The following is an 18,406-nucleotide window of genomic DNA, read 5'->3' as shown; positions in this document are numbered from 1 at the left end:
TGCACTACCACCACCTGGACCTCAATAGTTGTTTTGATACTCTCCCTCTTTTAACATACTTCTTAAGAAAAAAAATAGTGTTTTTTGAATTTGTTTATAGCAGATTTAATCTTAACTCAGATTTACAGCCTGCAAAAGTTAAAGATAATTTCCAAGATAATTTAAAAGGAAAGGGAAAAGTTGACATTTGTTTGTTTGGAGACAAGGTCTCATGTAGTCAAAATTGACCTATGAATCATTTTGTAGAGGAGACTGTCCTTAAACTTCTGGTCCCTCTGCCGCCACCTTCTGGTGGGATTGCAAGCGTGCACCTCCACACCTGGTTTTAATTCTAATTACTAGTAATTTCTGCTGGGTTTCCATGGATCTTAGCTTTCTCCACGTTTCTTTTCTTCTTTCTCATTCCACAGGGAACTTTTCCTCTACTCCCAAGGTGATCCCAGATTCTGTCCAGGAGTCTTCATTTCGGATTCAAGGACACACTTCAAATTTCCAAATCCTGTGGAATGAGCCCCCTGCGGTGGACTGGGGCATAGTTTTCTACAGTGTGGAATTTAGCGCTCATTCTAAGGTATGCTGCTGGTTCAAAACCATTTCCCGAAGGCACTTCCTTATCGTGCCTGCCGTGTGTGTACGTGTGATTTGTACACTTAGCCAAACACCAAACGGTGTTGGTGGTTTTTCCATAGCATTTGGTCATTATACGTATGCCAGAGAACACTCACACCTGTCTCTGCTCCATACTAATTGTGGTGTGGCCTACAGTTTAACTGGTTGATCTCAAAGCCATATCAAAAATATTAAAATTTGCACCTTCAAGATTTCAAGTCTTGATTTTAGAAGTGAACCAAATTTCAGAAATTTTACTTAGTTATGAGTGCAAAAGTTAATACTTTTTCCTCTAAAAGTGTTTTGTGCTTATATTTTAGTTCCTGGCTATTGAACAACAGTCTTTACCCATGTTTACTGTGGAAGGGCTGGAGCCCTATGCCTTATTTAATCTTTCTGTCACTCCGTATACCTACTGGGGAAAAGGCCAAAAAACAACTCTATCACTTCGTGCACCTGAATCAGGTAAAAGAAAATCTATTTTTAAACAACAATAAGATGCAGACTCTTACTTTACTTGTTCTGAAATGGATAATCAATACAAATTAAAAAAGCTTTCAGTTTTATAGATGTGTACAGATACAGTAACCTTTCTTTAAACGGGCCTACAAATATATTCCCAAAGATGGCTATTTAAAAGGCTAAGAACTATTTTTGTTCTACTGTAGTGATATTTAAAAGAAAAAAAAACTTGTTTTAGGAAGTCTGTGAAACATCTCATCAGGTGATTGGACTCTGCAGAGCAGCAGGTATTAACAATGTTGGTAATACAATGTTCTGAGCACGAGTAACTGGTGTCCATATTTCATGCTTCTTGGAAATATATTTGAAAACCAGTCTTATCCTCACAGGTGTACATACTTACAGGCATCACACTTTAATCATTAAACACTGATTACTAGTGAATACTAAGTGGCAAGAACACCATCCAGAGTTTTTACTGTAGTTTCAGGGACCTTGTTTGGGTCTTTTTTTTTTTTTTCCAAATATTGGTAAATGATAGCATTGTATCAATTTCACTTCTATAAATTTCCAATAGAGCAGGCGGTTCAGGAAACACAGAGGTCGACTCAGAAGTGCACTTCTTATGGTATGATTTATTCAATAATGTTTATACACAAGGCTCATGACAGGAACATAGTGGAACATGGGCATGTTCTGCCTCAGGTAGCATTTGGATCCAGAATGCTCTAAAATTGTCTTGGGCTTTCCAGCTTTGATGGTGCAGTTCTCTGGAAATGAATTTGAACCGTATCCCTCAGGAGATCCCCTAGGGGCCTATGGTAAACATCTGATAGACATTCAGAGCAGTATGGAAGAATAATGGGATTTGGCCTATACCTCAGAATATTTTCATCATAGCAAACAATTATCCAGGATCACCAATTTTTATTAAGCACCTATTATATACCACTTCAATACTAGATTTGGGGAGGTCCTTTTTTAATAATTTATTTATTTTTATTTTATGAGCATCGATTGGTGTTTTGCCTGCATGTGTATTTATATGAGGGTGTCAAATCCTCTGGAACTGGAGTTACAGATAGTTTTGAGCTGCCATGTGGGTGCTAGGAATTGAACCCAGGTTCTCTGGAGGATCAGCTAATATTCTTAACTGCTGAACCATCTCTCCAACCCCTGGGGAGGTCTTAAGTAAGAAATAAGAATAGATTTTTTTTTGATGGAGTTCATAAAACAGTTTGGAAATGAACACATCTGCTTCTAGTATAATAGCAATGAGGCCACAATGACTGAATTGAGTAGCGTGACCTATAGCAGTCATATAATGCCATAAAGTCTTCAGCTTTGTCAAGATACCGCAAGTATTTCTAGAAGAGGGAGATGTACATGAATTGATATGGTACAAGGCCTTTTGGTGCAAAAACTTGGGCTGGATTTTAAGAGATGGAGTAAGAAGAGATAGGTAGGTCTTCATCACTGTTAGTTCATTGTTATAGCAGGAGTATGGTGGCACATAGGCAGGCATGACCCTGAAGCTGAGAGGTTATTTTATTTTATTTTATTTTATTTTATTTTATTTTATTTTATTTTATTTTATTTTATTTTATTTTATTTATTTATTTTTTTTTTTTTCCGAGACAGGGTTTCTCTGTGTAGTTTTGGTGCCTGTCCTGGATCTCACTCTGTAGACCAGGCTGGCCTTGAACTCACAGAGATCCTCCTGGCTCTGCTCACAAGTGCTGGGATTAAAGGCGTGCGCTGCTGCTGCCGCCGCCGCCGCCGCCGCCGCCGCCGCCGCCGCCGCCGCCGCCGCCGCCACCACCACCACCACCCGGAGAGTTTTATATACTGATGCACAGGCAGCAGGGAGAGAGAAAGACACTGGGCCTGGCATGGGCTTTTGAAACCTCAAAGCCCACCCCTCAGTGACACACCTCCTCCAACAAGGCCACACCTCCTAAATCTACCAAGCATTCAAACGTATGAGCCAATGGGGGCTCCTATTCAAACCACCACAAGGTTTTCTACCATAAAAGCTGTACAGTGTAAGAAGGACTGGAAATGGAGTAGAGGTATAAGTGAGGAACATTAGGAAGCAATGGGACCGGAAATGGAGACGGTGTAAGGGCTGAGACCTTGCAGAGGACTTTCAAGACAGAAGAGAAATGTATGGGGTAGCATGACCTGGGATTGCATGGTGGCTCTTGGTTCGGCTCTAGCGTAGCTGGAGATGTCCAAGCCCTACTCTTGGGATATCTGTCAGCCAGCTCCACCACTTTCTGCCTCCTTGAGAGTTAGCATTAAGAGAGCCAAATACATGTTGTATTTCCCCTCCTGAACTGAGTGAAGGGTGGTTACAGTCATTGCTCTTCTCCTAATAACTGACATCAGCTAAACCACTGCACCAGGAGGAGAGTGAAGGTTATTCTTTCTTAGGGACAACCAGTCCACCTTTCATCTGTCTGGGCCACAGAGATGAGAGCGATGAGCTGAGGTAGTAGTTAGAGGACATTGGGTGGCCTGAAAGGATGCCGTGGGCACTTGCTGAAATATCCAGATGAGCTTCTGAAGAAACCTGGGGATGATTCTTAAACAGCCTTAAGAATGAGAGTAATGCACTTTGACTGTTTGGAATGAGAAATACTTTTTGCCAAGATGTCCACACCATGATCAGGGGTGGTAAAAGTCAGACTTATATTATATCCCACCCTGTCTGTGCATCTGCTTTTCAGTTCCATCAGCACCAGAGAACCCTAGGATATTTATATTGTCCAGTGGAAGACATGTCAACAAGAATGAAGTTGTGGTGGAGTTTAGGTGGAATAGACCTAAGCATGAAAATGGAGTGCTAACCAAATTTGAAATCTTCTATCATATATCTAAACAAAGTGGTGCAAATAAAACATCTGAAGACTGGAGTTCCATCACCGTCACGCCCCCAGTGATGTCTTTTCAGCTCGAGGCCATGAGTCCTGGGTATATTGTTGCCTTCCAGGTACGAGAGAGAAACAGGGATATGTATTTTTGTTTTTAGAATTTATTTATTTTTATTGTTTTAAATTATGCTCTTGCACATCTGCATATGAATACGTACATGTATGTGTGGGTGCCCATGGAGGCCAGAGACATTTGGATCCCTGGAGCAGGAGTTACAGGCAGTTGTGAGCCCCCCCTTGTGGGTACTGGGAACTGAATTTGGGTCCCTTGAAAGAGCAGTAAGTGCTCTTGACTGCTGAGCTGTCTCTGCAGCTCCTGGGTGATGAATCTTGATATTTTGGTTGTGAGCCTAGAATTTAATGGCTGAGCTATCTTTCCAGCCCTGGGATGTGAATTTTAATAATGTAATGGATGGTTAATTAAAAGACTGAGTTAAGATATTCCTACTTCGTTCATAATTTAATTCCACTGTGACCAGAGGAATCAAGTGGTCAGCAGAAGGACACAGACCAGACAGCAGCGCTTGAGTAAGGGTGTTTTACAATTGTCTTGCATTCAGAGTATTGTTTAGGGTAAAGCATTATGTATTCATGTACTCATAAGCTACCTACCACAAGCAATTATTTTGTACTCATTATTACAGTTGACCCCTGGATCTGTCAGCTAACTCCCAAGGCTGTATAACTAGGCAGTGATGTGCCACATGCAACTTCTGTGGTCCTTTGCAACATGTGGCAACATCTCTGTGAATTACCTGAATGCCCAGACTGGGAACTGCCTATGGAAATAGAAGTTGAGGACCCACATAGCTGATATCTCACAGCAATTATCTGTCCACTAATAGAGCAGGAAGAGATGAGGAGTCAGGAAAGTCATCTATTGCCATGCCACTCTAATATTTTAAATTTATGAAATAATTTTTTTTTACTTAAAATAGATGGCTTGATAATTTTCGTTTCCTCACCAGTTACTGTATTCTTGACAACAGTACATATTGACATTGATTTTCCACATCTTCTGGGGAGAAATGTTTAGGAAATTACTTTGGAGGTTTTAGTTTCCTATGAATCTTTTTTAAAATTTAAATTTAATAATTATGTTAATAATTTATTAGGTCTCTCTTTCTCTTTATATATATATTAATCAAGATTTGCTCATAAAAATTTAAAATAATACTAATTTCTAATTGTTAAGACAAGCAAACCCTCCAGTTAGATACATATTCTAATTGTGGTTGTCAATATTTATATGTAGCTTCAAATTTCAGTTAGTATAGAATCACACAAAGTGACATGTCTGGGTACATTTAGCACAGTCTCATTCAGAAGTAAAGACTGCTTGAATTGATAAATGCACATATAGACATTAATATGTATTATAGTAAAATACATTTAATGCTAGAAATATAAGAAAACAATCTGTTGTGGGGCTGGAGAGATGGCTTAAAGTTAAAAGCATTTGTTGCTCTTGCAGAGGAGCATTCCTACCTGTATACATTCCTACCTACATTCAATTCCTACCACCCACAAGGTGATTTCATGAGGTCCAATGCTCTCTTCTGATCTCCAAGGTCACAGCGTATGCATACAGCACATATGCATACATACAACTAAAACACACACAAAATGAAATAAATAAATTTTAAAAATGCTGGGCAGTGGTGGTGCACACCTTTAATCCCAGCACTTAGAAGGCAGAGGCATGTGGATTTCTGAGTTTGAGGCCAGCCTGGTCTACAGATTGAATTCTAGGATAGCCAGGGCTTCAAAGAGAAACCCTGTCTCAGAAAAATAACAACAAAATACATAAAAATACAAAAAATACAATAAAAACCCAAACAAACAAACAACCCAAATAAAACAAAAAACCAGTCTGATGCTTTCTTGACAGAGTACTTTGGCTCTTGTACTTTGAGGCCATCAACCTTTGTGCCAATTTTCTTTGTAGGCTATTTTACATATATAAGGTTTGGAAATGGAAATGATTTATTACACAATAAAATCTATTTAAACTTTTAAATAAAAAGCTTCCCTGTTAGGATGTAGCACGACACAGTGAAAGAGAAAATAGACAAGTCTCAGAGGGTGTGCTCTTCTGCAGTGTGTGTGCCGTAGATGAGCTTACACATAATTCTGGTCCAGTTCCTACTCCTAAGTATCTGTGGGGATCCAAAGAGAATGGATGTGAAATGGGTACTTACTTTTAAACATAAGGAGGCTTGATTATTTTCTCCTTCTGGACCTCCTTTTAGAAAGTAGAGTAAATTTAGCTTACCATAATTTGTACAGTTTTATATCTGTTAACTATTTTATATTACCTGATTTTGGAAATAGTTGAAGACCTGTATTTATTTAAAATATTTAATTGATGAGTAAAGATTGCTTGTGTTCCAGGTGTGATGATTAATATTGGGTAATGATCAACACAATCAAATTAATCCTCACATCCATCATATCTGTGTTACACAATAAGTCCCCAGACCTTTCTCAGGCAATGGAGAGATTTATCTTCTTCACACTTTTCTAGGTCAGAAAGCCAACTGTGGGTTCAGGTCAATATTTTCCCTCTTAGTTACTTATTTCAATATACTTAGAGGTAAACAATAATTTTAAACTATCTATAATGCATATTAGGTGTGTACAATGAATATTGCGTAATTTATCAGTCTCTGAATTTACTGCTAATGAGGATACCTATGCACACATTTTCAAATTTTTCTTCCTATTCTTTAGGTTCGTGTATTTACATCCAAAGGGCCAGGACCATTTTCTGATACAGTGATGTCTAAAACATCAGGTATTTGTTACGTAAAAATATGTAAGTAATTATTTGAAAGTATACATTTTATTGTTGGTATGTTTAGGAAAAGAAATGGCAGCTCTGGATTAAAAGTTAAGGTCAGATAAAATATGTATATATTTTCCCACATCAAAGTAGTTTGAAGAAACCCGGGCTCAGAGGGTCTGCAAGTCTTCATGGCGCCTGGTGCGTGAGATGAGTCTCCAGTGGCCCATGGATTTCACCACGGCTGGGTTCTCATGACCTGAAGCTTGTTTCTCATGTGCGCTATCTACTTCTTTTTCGTTTGCAGAAATCAAACCATTTCCATATCTCATATCTCTTGCTGGCAATAAGATCGTGCTTCTAGACATGGATCGAAATCAAGTTGTGTGGACGTTTTCCACAGAGAGAGACATCAGCACTGTGGGGTACACGGCAGATGATGAAATGGGGTATTTTGTGCAAGGAGACTCACTGTTCCTTCTGAATTTGCACAATCGTTCCAGCTCCAAGGTATTTCCCTTTGAGATTCTTTTGATGTGAAAGGTGTAATTAAGATGATTGGCCAGTGGGTGAGCCTTTAAAGTCAGAATGATTGAAATAGTAAGTAAATATGTGGTCATTTAGCCACATATAAATACAGAATGGATTTGTGCATGTGTCAGTCAAGACTGGTTGCTGGGTTAAGGTACCGTATTTACTCCTGGGGCTACTGAGAGGTGGTGATGTCTCTTAGAACAAGGATTTGAGAGAATCGACCTAAAGAGAAGAGAGAAAAGGTTTGTTTTGACTCACAGTTTTGGAGTCTTTAGCCATAGTTCTTTGGCCTTGTTGCTTTTTAGCCTGTGGTGAGGATGTACTTCATGGTAGGTAGTGCACAGAGCAGTCCAGCTGCTCAACTCTTACTCAAGAGAGGACAGGCAGAAAAAGACCAGGGTTCACAGATCATCTTGTCTGGAGATGAGTTTTAGCCCTGATCTGCAGACTGGAGCTGAACCTAAGTGGCTAAAATAATCTAGGTTGGATATACAGTGTGAGAAGGCTTGAATTACAGTTGTCACAGTACGGAAGGAGCAAGGCTTGAGGTTACAGTGGCGTTCTATGCGTAGTGATGTGAACAGTCACAGAAGTCCCCAAACGGAAAAGGATCAACACTTCTTAGTTGTGCTCTCTCCCGTGTTAAGCTTTTCCAGGATGCACTGGTTGCTAACGTTGCAGCTATTGCAGTGGACTGGATTGCAAGGCACCTCTACTTCGCACTGAAAACATCACAAGATGGAACACAGATATTCGATGTTGACCTTGAACACAAGGTGAAATCTCCGAGGGAGCTGGAGATTTGCAAAAGCCATTCAGCAATCATTTCTTTCTCTATATATCCCCTTTTAAGGTATGAGCATCTTTACTGTGATAAAATAGATATATATTAAAATAATATCTTTGTTTAATATTAGAAGCTAATAATGGGAAAATAAGATGCTTAAAGCCTCATTGACAACTTCATTCTTTGTTTTGTGAGAGGGTGTTATATAACTCATACTGACATCGACTTGGTTAGGCAGTCACTGACGACTTCAACTCCCTCCTGTTGTTCCTGTCTCAGCTCCCAGATGCTATATTGAATTACAATAAATAATTCTGAGCCAGGTTTTGTGGTCCATATGTGTCATCCCAATTACTCAGAAATCAGAGGCGGGAACATTGTGGGTTGAAGGCCAACCACAGTGATTTAGTGAGAGCCCCCAACTCAAAATCTAGAAAGTCAGAGTAATAAATAAGTAAGGCTCAGAGATAGAATTCTCATTCAGGCTCCAGGTTCATTCTACCACGTAAACTTTTATCCCACAACCAACAATTAAGATTGAAATCTTAACACGTGTTGAAAATTTGACTAGCCCAGAGATAGGCTAATTGCCAGAAGGAAAGCCATAGCATTTTTTATATCAGTGAATTTTATAACATTTGCAGGTGGTAAATCCAAGAAGTAGATGGAGACAGAGATGAGCTGGGCAGCCCAGACGGCCAGCAGCTCTGGCCCAGCAAAAACTCTTCCAGGTTCCTCCATCTTCATAAATTTCATATCTTTATAATGTTGTCTTAGGACTTCCATTCAGCAACTGAGTGTCCATTTCCCAGCCTGGAAAGGATGTTTTTATTTGTACCATAAACACGGACATAAACAGTTCTGAAACTAGGTTGTTGATTGGTCTTAAGAAACAGAAATAGGAAGAGAGTGGAGAAGGCATACTGGAAAATGTAAAAACATATTTAGAATTTACAGCCATTCATGGCCATTGAAGGTGCTCAGACTAGGAGTCCAAGGTCACCAGAGCCCAGGGCTTTGGCTGTAACACATTATTAAAAAACACCATTGGGCAACACTGAGTTGGACTTCTTGTAATCTCCTCCACCTCAGAAGGAAGTTATTTGCTGTTTGGACACACTTCCTCCCAAGGCTGCATTTGTCCTCTTATTATTATACATAACCAATCTTCGTTAGAGACTAATATTTGAAGTGACTTATTTTCCTCATTCAATTAAAGGGATTTTCCCTTCCCCTTCCCTATAGCCGCTTGTATTGGACAGAAGTTTCAGATCTGGGCCATCAGATGTTCTACTGCAGTATTAGCAATCACACCTTGCACCATGTTCCACAACCCAAGGCCTCAGACCAGCACGGAAGGAGCCAATGTTCTTGTAATGTGATGGAATCCGAGTTAGGTGGGGCAATGGCTGTTGATACCTCAGACCCAAAGAGACCATGCATATACTTTACCAAAGGACACGAGATCTGGGCCATGGATCTGGAAGGATGTCAATGCTGGGAAGTCACCATGGAACCTGCTGTCCTTGGTAACGTGCTGACGTGTACATATATCTTTTCTTCTTCTTTTTTGTAGGTTTCATGTAACCCAAGGGTGGCCACAAATCCACTCTATAGCCCAGGATATCCTTGAACTGCTGATCTTCTTTCTTCTTCCTCCCAAGTGCTTGGATTTACAGATGTGTGTCACCAGGTTTAGTTTTATAAAGTGCTGGCTATCAAACCCGGTGGTGTGTGCTAGGCAATCTCCACTGAGCTCTATCCCCAGCACATATATCCTCATTTATAACAGCAGTCTGTCCGTTAGAAAGAACGTGCAGGGAAGGGAGAGAGCTCAGTTAGTACAGTGCTTGCTGTACAATAATGAGGACCCACACAAAAAGCAGGTGTGGATGCGCATTTATAATCCAAGCAGTGGGGAGGCGGAGACAGGAAGATCCCTGTGAGTTGCTGCTAGCCAGTCTAGCAGAATCGATAAACTCTAGGTTGATAAATTTTGATCCCACAACTACCAATTAAAATTATAATCTTAGCTTGGCATGGTGGCACACTCTTTTAAATTCCAGTACTTGTGAGGCAGAGGCAGGCAGATCTCTGTGAGTTCAAGGCCAGCCTGGTCTACACTGTGAGTTCCAGAATAGCCAGGGCTATGTAGAAAATACCACCACCACCACCCAGCCAAACCAAACCAAAAACCAAAAGAAAAAACAAATTATAATTTTGATCCTGTTTGAAAATTTGACCAACCTAAAGACTGGCTAGTTACTAGAAGGAAACCCACAGTGAACTGACCTCTGGCTTCCACACACACACACACACACACACACACACACACACACACACACACACAAGTGCGCATGAGCATGTACATGTGTATACACCATAAGACATATATACAAAGGAAAAAAAAAGAATTGTTGCAGGTTTAGACAGATTGATCAACTGGTAAAACACTTTCCTTGAAATTGTTGAGGACCTAAATTTGGGTCTCTAGTGCCTAGTGACATCTATAATCCCATGATGGTATGATAGGAGGCAGAAGCCAGTGAGTCAGTCCCTGGAAACTCACTAGTCAGCTAGTGTAACCTATTTGGTCAGGTTACAGACCCATGAAAGCTGAAAGGCACCTGAGGAATGAATGTCACTTGAAAATTTTAACCCCCACATGAACAAATTCACATTTACATACATGTACGCACATGTGAGCACACACACCAGTGAAAAGTGCCTGCAAACCAAAACAAACTCAAACAACCCCCAGAATAACAATAAAATAAACAAGCAAGCAAGCAAACAAACACCAAAAGAAGCAGCTATGAAATTAGCCCTGTAATCTAACATGGTAATAGATCATACGCATTTAATTTTCACAGTACCCAGGGGAGGCAAGTACCAGTATATTCATCTTAAAAAAACTTAGAAAACTGGGACTAAGGAAGGTAGTAACTCATCTGAAGGACTGCAGTTTCAGGAGATGGAACTAGGTCTAACTGTAGCTGCACCCTTACCAGCACATAGTTTATTTCCACTCTGACTCCATTGTCAGTACGCATTGGCTTTGGCAATTGAAATCCACAAGCTTACAGAACCATTTGAAGGTCTAAGGTGATTTGGAAGCTACTTAGGAGAAAGTCCAATAGGAAAACACCTTAAATGCTCTGCCTACTCTTATTTTCCACTCCTCACTGTCTAACATGACAACCACAGGTCAATTCGGAGTGTTTAAACGAGTTCAAATTAAGTGCATATAAGTATTTAATTCCTCTGCCAGGCTATGTTCAAGTAGACAAAAGCCACAAGTGCTTATGGATTGAAAAATGAGGTTAAAGGGGCCATCACCCCTGGAAGTATTCTCTTGGGCAATGTTGGATAATAAAGTTCCAGAGGGAGCATGACAACAGGCAGGCACATGGGGCTGGAAAAGCAGCCAAGGGCTTATTTGGAGCCATGAACATGAGAGAGAGGGAGGGGGTCTGGAGGGAGGGAGAAAGTGAGGGAGGAAAGAAAGGAGGGAGAAAGAGAGAGAGCTTTTGAAATCTCAAAGCCCACATCCCTGACACATCTCCTTCAGCAAAGCCACACCTCCTAATCCTGCCCAAATAGTTCCACCCCAGGAGACCAGGCATTGGGACATATTAGCCCATAGGGGCCATTCTCCATTCAAACCAGCACAACTTTTCTTTTTCTTCTCTCTTTTTTTTTTTTTTTTTTTGGTTTTTCAAGACAGGGTTTCTCTGTGTAGCTTTGCGCCTCTCCTGGGACTCACTTGGTAGTCCAGGCTGGCCTCGAACTCACAGAGATCCGCCTGGCTCTGCCTCCCAAGTGCTGGGATTAAAGGCGTGCGCCACCACCGCCCGGCTTCTTTTTCTTCTCTTATTGGGCTAGCTAAGCCAGTGTTTTGAGGAGCAGTGAGAATGGATGGATACCATTGTTTCATTCCTGAATGTAGAGGAAATGCTTAGTTTTGCCTCACTGACGATGTTGGCTCTATGTCTGTTACTCATAGACTTCATTATATTGAGGGATATCCCCTCTATTCCTAGTTTCTTCAGAGATTTTATGATAAAGGCACACTGAACTCGGTTGCGAATCCTTGCCTGTGTCTATTGAGACGATTATGTGACTGAGTCCTTCACTTCATTGATGCATTGTGTCACACTGACTGATGTGTCTATGTTGAACCGAACTTCATCTCTGTGATGAAACCCTGTCCATGCTGTGTGATCAACTTAGGTGTTCCTGAGTTCAAGCTGCAAGTATGTTCTGCATCAATGATGTTCATTAGGGAAGTTAGTCTAAGGTTTTCTTTTTTTTAAAATGTGTTATCCACTTTTGGTATCTCCTCCCATTCACTGTGTGGAATAGCTTGAGGAACGTTAGTTTGGAAGAATTCAAGAGTGAGTCCATTCAATCCTGGACTTTTCTCTGGAGAGACTCTTTATTACTACTTCAGTAATGTTGTTTGTGATGCATCTGTTCATTTTTATCGCCTTGATTTAATTTTGGCAGGTCAGTGGAGAAATGGAATTTATCCACTTTTTCTAGATTTTTTCCCCCGGTTTTCTTGGAATATAAATTTCCAAGTTATTCCTTAGTGATTCTCTGGGTTTCATTGTAATCCCTTATAAGTCCTCATTTTCACTTGTAATTTTATCAATTTGAAGTTTTCTGCTCTTTCTTTTGGTTATTTTGTACTGCAGTTTGAATGTGAAATGCTCACCCTAGGCTCTGGTGTTTGAATTCCCGGTCTCCAGCTGGTCTCTAGCACTGATTTGGAAGGTTGAAACTTTATGAGATGGAGCCTCACTTGACGAAGTGGGTCACAGAGACCAGGCTTTGATTTTTTAAAGATTTTATATATTCCTATAATATGTTCTGATCAAATTTACTCTCCATTCTTTCTCTAAATCTTCCTCTATTCTCCCTCTGCTTTTCCCTTCTGACTCCATATCTTCTTCTCCCCTCCTCCTCCTCCTTCTTTTAAAACCCACTGAGTCCATTTGGTGCTGCCAGTACATACGTGTGTGGTTGTAGGACAATCTACCAGAGCATGGGTAGCCTCTCAAGGGCTATATCCCTGGAGAAAATGACTGTCTCCCCCAGTGGCCATCAGTTACCTCCTCAGCCCAGGGTGGGACTTAACAAAGTTCTCTCCCACCCTTGCTGGTATTTTGTCTGGTTTAATCTTGTGCAAGTGGTCATGGCTAAAGCTTTGGGGTTATAGTTCCACTTCCTCTCAGATCTCTGTTTCCCGACTGTGGGTTCAAAGTGACCAGGTATCTCACTTTCCAGGCTCTAGCCCTTTCCTAGCCTTATGGACTGTATCCACTCCACCTGTACCACAAAACATCCCTTCTTCCCTTCATTCTTATGGCACGAAGAATGCCTTTTCATTGCTTTTTTGTCAGATATTTGACCATAGCAGTGAGAAAGGTCGCTAATATACATCGGAAAGGGCTTATCAATCTCACTTTTCAAAGAACCAGCTTCTGTTTGGTTGATCCTGTGAATTATTCTTTTAGTCTCTGTTCCCTGATCTTTACTGTTTCTTGCCATTTCTTTTGGCTCTGACTTGCTTGTGTTTTTCGAAAGCCTTAAGGGATATGATTAGCTTGTTTGTTTTGGGATCTCTCTGATTAGTTTTCAAGGTAGTAAAAAAAAAAAACAAAAACCAAATACAACAACAAAAACCTTCAATCAAGGCAAAATGAGAGAGCAGGTCATAATATACCACCTGAGCAGGGGGCCATATGGGTGGAGGTACTCAAGGACCCCTATATATGTAATGTAAGCACTCTTAGCTGTCAACTTCTGTATTAGAACTGCCTTAGCCTCCAAAGGTCCTAGTGTATTGTGTTTCTCTTTTCACTGATTTTAAGAAGTTCTAAACTTCCTCTTCAAATTCTTCAATGGCTTCCAGAACAAGTGTATAATTCAGTCTCCAAGTATTAATATTTGTGGAGTTGCTTTTGCTTTGCTTTATAGGTTTCCTTGTACTATGATCTGATATTCTTTTGTGTTTCTTAAAACCTTCATTGTGGCTGAAAGCGTGTTCTGTTACAGAGACGTTTTTACAGCTGCTGAGAAGAATGCATATTTTGTGTACTTTGGATGGAAGGAATGTCTTCTGTCTGATGGGTTCTTTTATCTGTGGAAGGATTTTCGCCGAAGTACCATGGTTGACTTTTAGTTTGGACTGCCTTTCTAAAGACAAGAGTTGGGCATTGAAGTCACCCCCTGTGACTCTATCAGGATCTATTCTTCTGTGTCCATTCATGTTTATTTGATGAAATTGGGAGCCCCAGATTTGGTGTATATATTTGAAGTTGTTATAGCTTCGTGATGAATTGTTCCCATTATTACTGTGTAGTGGCTTTCTTTGTCTCTTCTGGCAAAATCTGGTTTGAATTCTATTTGATCAAGTGTTTGAATAGCTATAGCAGCTTGTTTTCAGCTTCTCTGCCTTTGATAGATTGACTTTCCCCATGAGACACAGTCTGTGGGGGCTTTTTCTAGTGACACATGCTGCCTAGCTAGTCTGCATGTCTTTATGAATGAGTTGAAGCTGTTTACATTTAATGTTTTTATTGAGAGATGTTCACTAATTCCTGTAGTTTTTCTGGTTGGCTAGAATATTGTGTATTCTTTTTCTTTCTCTCCTATCTCTTATTTGTATTAGGGATTTACTGAGTTGGGTGTCCTGGATTTGTTCTATTTCCCTATTTCATCTATTCCTTTTGTGAAATTTATTCTTCCTTGTGCTCTCATGGTTGACTCTATCTCCTCATCTGCTTTCTCTCCCTTTCCTCTCTCTCTCTCTCTCTCTCTCTCTCTCTCTCTCTCTCTCTCTCTCTCTCTCTCTCTCTCTATCTATCTATCTCTTTCTCTCTCTTTCTTTCTTTCTATATGAATATTTTGTCTGCTTGTACAGCTGTGTACAGTATGAACGTGATGTCCACAGAGACCAGAAGAAGGTGCCAGATACCCTGAGGTTACAGGCAGCTGTAAGCCCCTAGGTGGGTGCTGGGCGTCAAACCCAGACCTTTGGAAGAGTGTCGGTGCTCTTAGCCCCCTAGTCATCTCTCTGGCTCCGGGACACCATTTCTTCATGCATCCTTTGCAGTGTTGGCACTGGGTTACTACAGTGGTTATGCTTGTCTAGCAATGTCCTAATTTCTTCGTCAACTTTAAAAGATAGTTTTGCTGCATACAACCTTCTTGGCAGGCAGTGTTTACCTTTGGGTCTACAGACACACGTTTTCATGATTTCCTTTACCTGGTAATACCTTATCATATAGATGGGGAACTGATCATGAATCCACTATTGAAATCCATCCTTAGAAAAGTAGGATGACTTTAGATATCACTTAATTGTTACGTTGCTGGAAGATTTTATTTCTTTAAACATTAGGATTTTTGTTTGCTTTTTTTCTGAGACAGGGGTCTTTTTACTCTTACTCTTTAGAGGCCCACCACCCAGCTCCCAAATAAAAACATGAAGATTTATTCTTCCTTATGAATGCCTGGACTTAGCTTGGCTTGTTTTTAGGCAGCTTTTGTTAACTTAAGTTACCCTGTCTACCTTTGCCTCTGGGTTTTTACCTTTTTCTATTCTATATTCATTTCTTTCCTTCTTATTCTGTGCCTGGCTGTATGGCTGGGTGGCTGGCCTCTTATATCCTCCTCTTCTCCTTTTCTTGCTCCTCTAGCCTAGATTTCCCCTTTTATTTATTCTCTCTGTCTGGCAGCCCTGCCTATCTCTCTCCTGCCTAGCTATTGGTTGTTCAGCTCTTTATTAGACCAATCAGGTGTTTTAGGCAGGCAAGGTAACACAGCTTCACAGAGATGTCTCTATATCCAGTGGGCAACAGGTGATACAGAGACTTAGAAGTGTCAAAGCACTAAGAATAAGTCATTATTGAATGCTTAGGTCTAACTGGGACACCCATTGTAACACCTCTAAAACACACACACACACACACACACACACACACACACACACAGCTCAAAGAACATCAAGAAAGAAAGGTAAAAAGAACATATAAGCTGGAGGATGAGGAGTGTGATGAAACGCTCTCTTCTGGACATGGCATGGCCACTTCATTCATGCACTCACTAAAGCTATGGTTGACTACACAAGACCAGGCCTTCCAACAAGCAGCATTAATTGGACACAGTAGTTACAGGTGTGTGTGGGGGGGGGGACACACAGGTTCTGGTATATAGCTAAGAGCATTGGCAATCACCTGTGTTATTTTTGGGGTGTCCAGGACCTTCCTGACCAATACCTTATAGGAAGGTATCCCATGTCAGAGGCAGGTTTTTAGACTGGCTCTCATCTTAATTGGCCCCGTGGCTGTGAGTAGTGTATTTAATGCCCTCATGCCTTGGCTTTTATTTTTACAAAATGGAACTAGTAATGACAGTGTTTACCTTGACTTCACTGGGTCCAGAAACAAAATGAGGAAACATTATTGAGTCAAATGGCATAAAATAAGCTTTTTTAAAAATATTGTAATATTTAAAATTTAGCAGTTTTTTTGCAGAAAAAATAACTTTATATATTATTTAGAGTAGAAAACTTAAGATGTCTAATTTTATGTTATTTTTCTTTCTTTTTTTTTTTTTTTTTTGGTTTTTCGAGACAGGGTTTCTCTGTGTAGCTTTGCGCCTTTCCTGGGACTCACTTGGTAGCCCAGGCTGGCCTCGAACTCACAGAGATCTGCCTGGCTCTGCCTCCTGAGTGCTGGGATTAAAGGCGTGCGCCACCACCGCCCGGCTATGTTATTTTTCTTGTTTCTTTATCCTTTAATTTTTTTCTTTGTTTTGAACCAACAGGAAAAAGAATTGTTAGCTTAACAGTGGACGGAGAGTTTGTGTATTGGGTCATCACAACAAAGGACAACACACAGATTTATCAAGCAAAGAAAGGAGGCGGGGCTGTGGTCTCCCAGGTGAAGGCCCCAGGGAGCAAACATCTCGTGGCCTACAGTCCGGCTCTGCAGCCTTTTCCAGGTAACAGGTCCTCCTCACAACCTGCTCATTTCCTTCTCCAAGGCTGTCTGTCCCTTCAGTCTCTGTTAGGCCCCTGCTTCTGCTCCATACTGTCAGGCATACCTGCTCTTTACCCCGGCTCACAAATGCACACAGCGTGGACCGCAGTAGTCAACATTAGATGTGGGAGCCTGTGACCTGTTTTCTCTTCCTGTCCTCTGTCTCTTCTGTCCTAGGCCTTTCAGTGGTGTCAAAAGCCTTTCGGAAAACCTCCCGCTATCTTTCAAGGTCAAGGGCTGTGCTCTTGAACTCTCCTGTGTTATGCATTCATTATGTTAAGTAGACCTGCCTTGTAAGACATAGTCAAAGAAGTTGTTTAGAGAGAAGGAAAATGGTGTGGGTCAGAAACTCAGATCTAGGTAATGAAGGAGGAGTGTCAGAGAAGCAAGTAGTCGAGGGAAAAGAAGAATGAATATTTTTCTTGGTTCACAATAATAGCAACAGTGAATTTCATTATTCATGCTTGTGTGTGTGTGTGTGCTTCTACGTGTGTCTGTGTGTGTGCGCGCGCGCGTGTGTGCTTCTACGTGTGTGTGTGTGTGTGTGTGTGTGTGTGTGTGTGTGTGTGTTTATATCTACTTGACTTGTCTTTCATCTTGTATAGAAAATAAAGAGCACATGGGTTGGGGAGGGAGAAATGGCAATGTGTTCACCTCCAGGCGACATGACCACTGATACAGAGAATCTGGAAGAGCTGGCAACCCCCCCCACCCCCAAAACTAGCAAGTAACTTGGCAAGTCTGCAGAACGTTGCAAAATCAATTTTTTTCGGCAACAAACAAGCCAAATTTGCAATAAAAAGATAAGACTACTTGTGTTATCATCTCCCCAAATGAAATACTTGTGTATAAGTCTAACAAAATATGTACAAGGCCTATATGATAGATTCTACAAAATTCTGGTGGGAGTACTTGAAGGAAAGTGAAATAAATGTCCAGACAGTCCACATGATGGATATGAAGTTGAGATGCCACTTCCCCCCAGTTTGATCCATAGATTCAGCACGGTCTCCTCAGAATCCAGAAAATGATCTTGTGGCCATTGACAAGCAAATTGTAATGTTTATATGGAGATCAAAAGAGAAACTAACATCATATCAAAGGGAAAGAATAAAGTTCTAAGTACAAGCCATCTAAAGCCATCTTTTTCATAAAGTTACTGTAATCTAGGCCAGTTGGCATTGGGAGTCAGATGAGCAGTACCGCAATGGGAGACCTTGGAAACAGACGCTCATACGTG

The 18,406-nt window shown here is 40.7% G+C and overlaps 1 protein-coding gene across 5 annotated transcripts in view; it reads left to right on the top strand.

Annotated features, from left to right (window-relative positions):
* Ros1 (ROS proto-oncogene 1, receptor tyrosine kinase) overlaps nt 1-18,406 on the top strand; it is a 127,529-nt gene that overhangs the window by 59,037 nt on the left and 50,086 nt on the right. For all 5 annotated transcript variants that reach the window (XM_076552468.1, XM_076552467.1, XM_042262090.2 and 2 more), the window contains exons 20-27: nt 411-571; nt 930-1,074; nt 3,804-4,066; nt 6,741-6,804; nt 7,100-7,302; nt 7,974-8,179; nt 9,359-9,642; nt 16,952-17,128. In XM_076552468.1, coding sequence (XP_076408583.1) covers nt 411-571; nt 930-1,074; nt 3,804-4,066; nt 6,741-6,804; nt 7,100-7,302; nt 7,974-8,179; nt 9,359-9,642; nt 16,952-17,128 — 1,503 coding nt within the window. The remainder of the gene's footprint in view (nt 1-410; nt 572-929; nt 1,075-3,803; nt 4,067-6,740; nt 6,805-7,099; nt 7,303-7,973; nt 8,180-9,358; nt 9,643-16,951; nt 17,129-18,406) is intronic.

This window comes from Peromyscus maniculatus, chromosome 16 (genome assembly GCF_049852395.1).
Source record: "Peromyscus maniculatus bairdii isolate BWxNUB_F1_BW_parent chromosome 16, HU_Pman_BW_mat_3.1, whole genome shotgun sequence".
NCBI lineage: Eukaryota > Metazoa > Chordata > Mammalia > Rodentia > Cricetidae > Peromyscus > Peromyscus maniculatus.
Note: the sequence above shows the minus strand (reverse complement) of the source record. Positions and strands in the feature narration are given on the sequence as shown.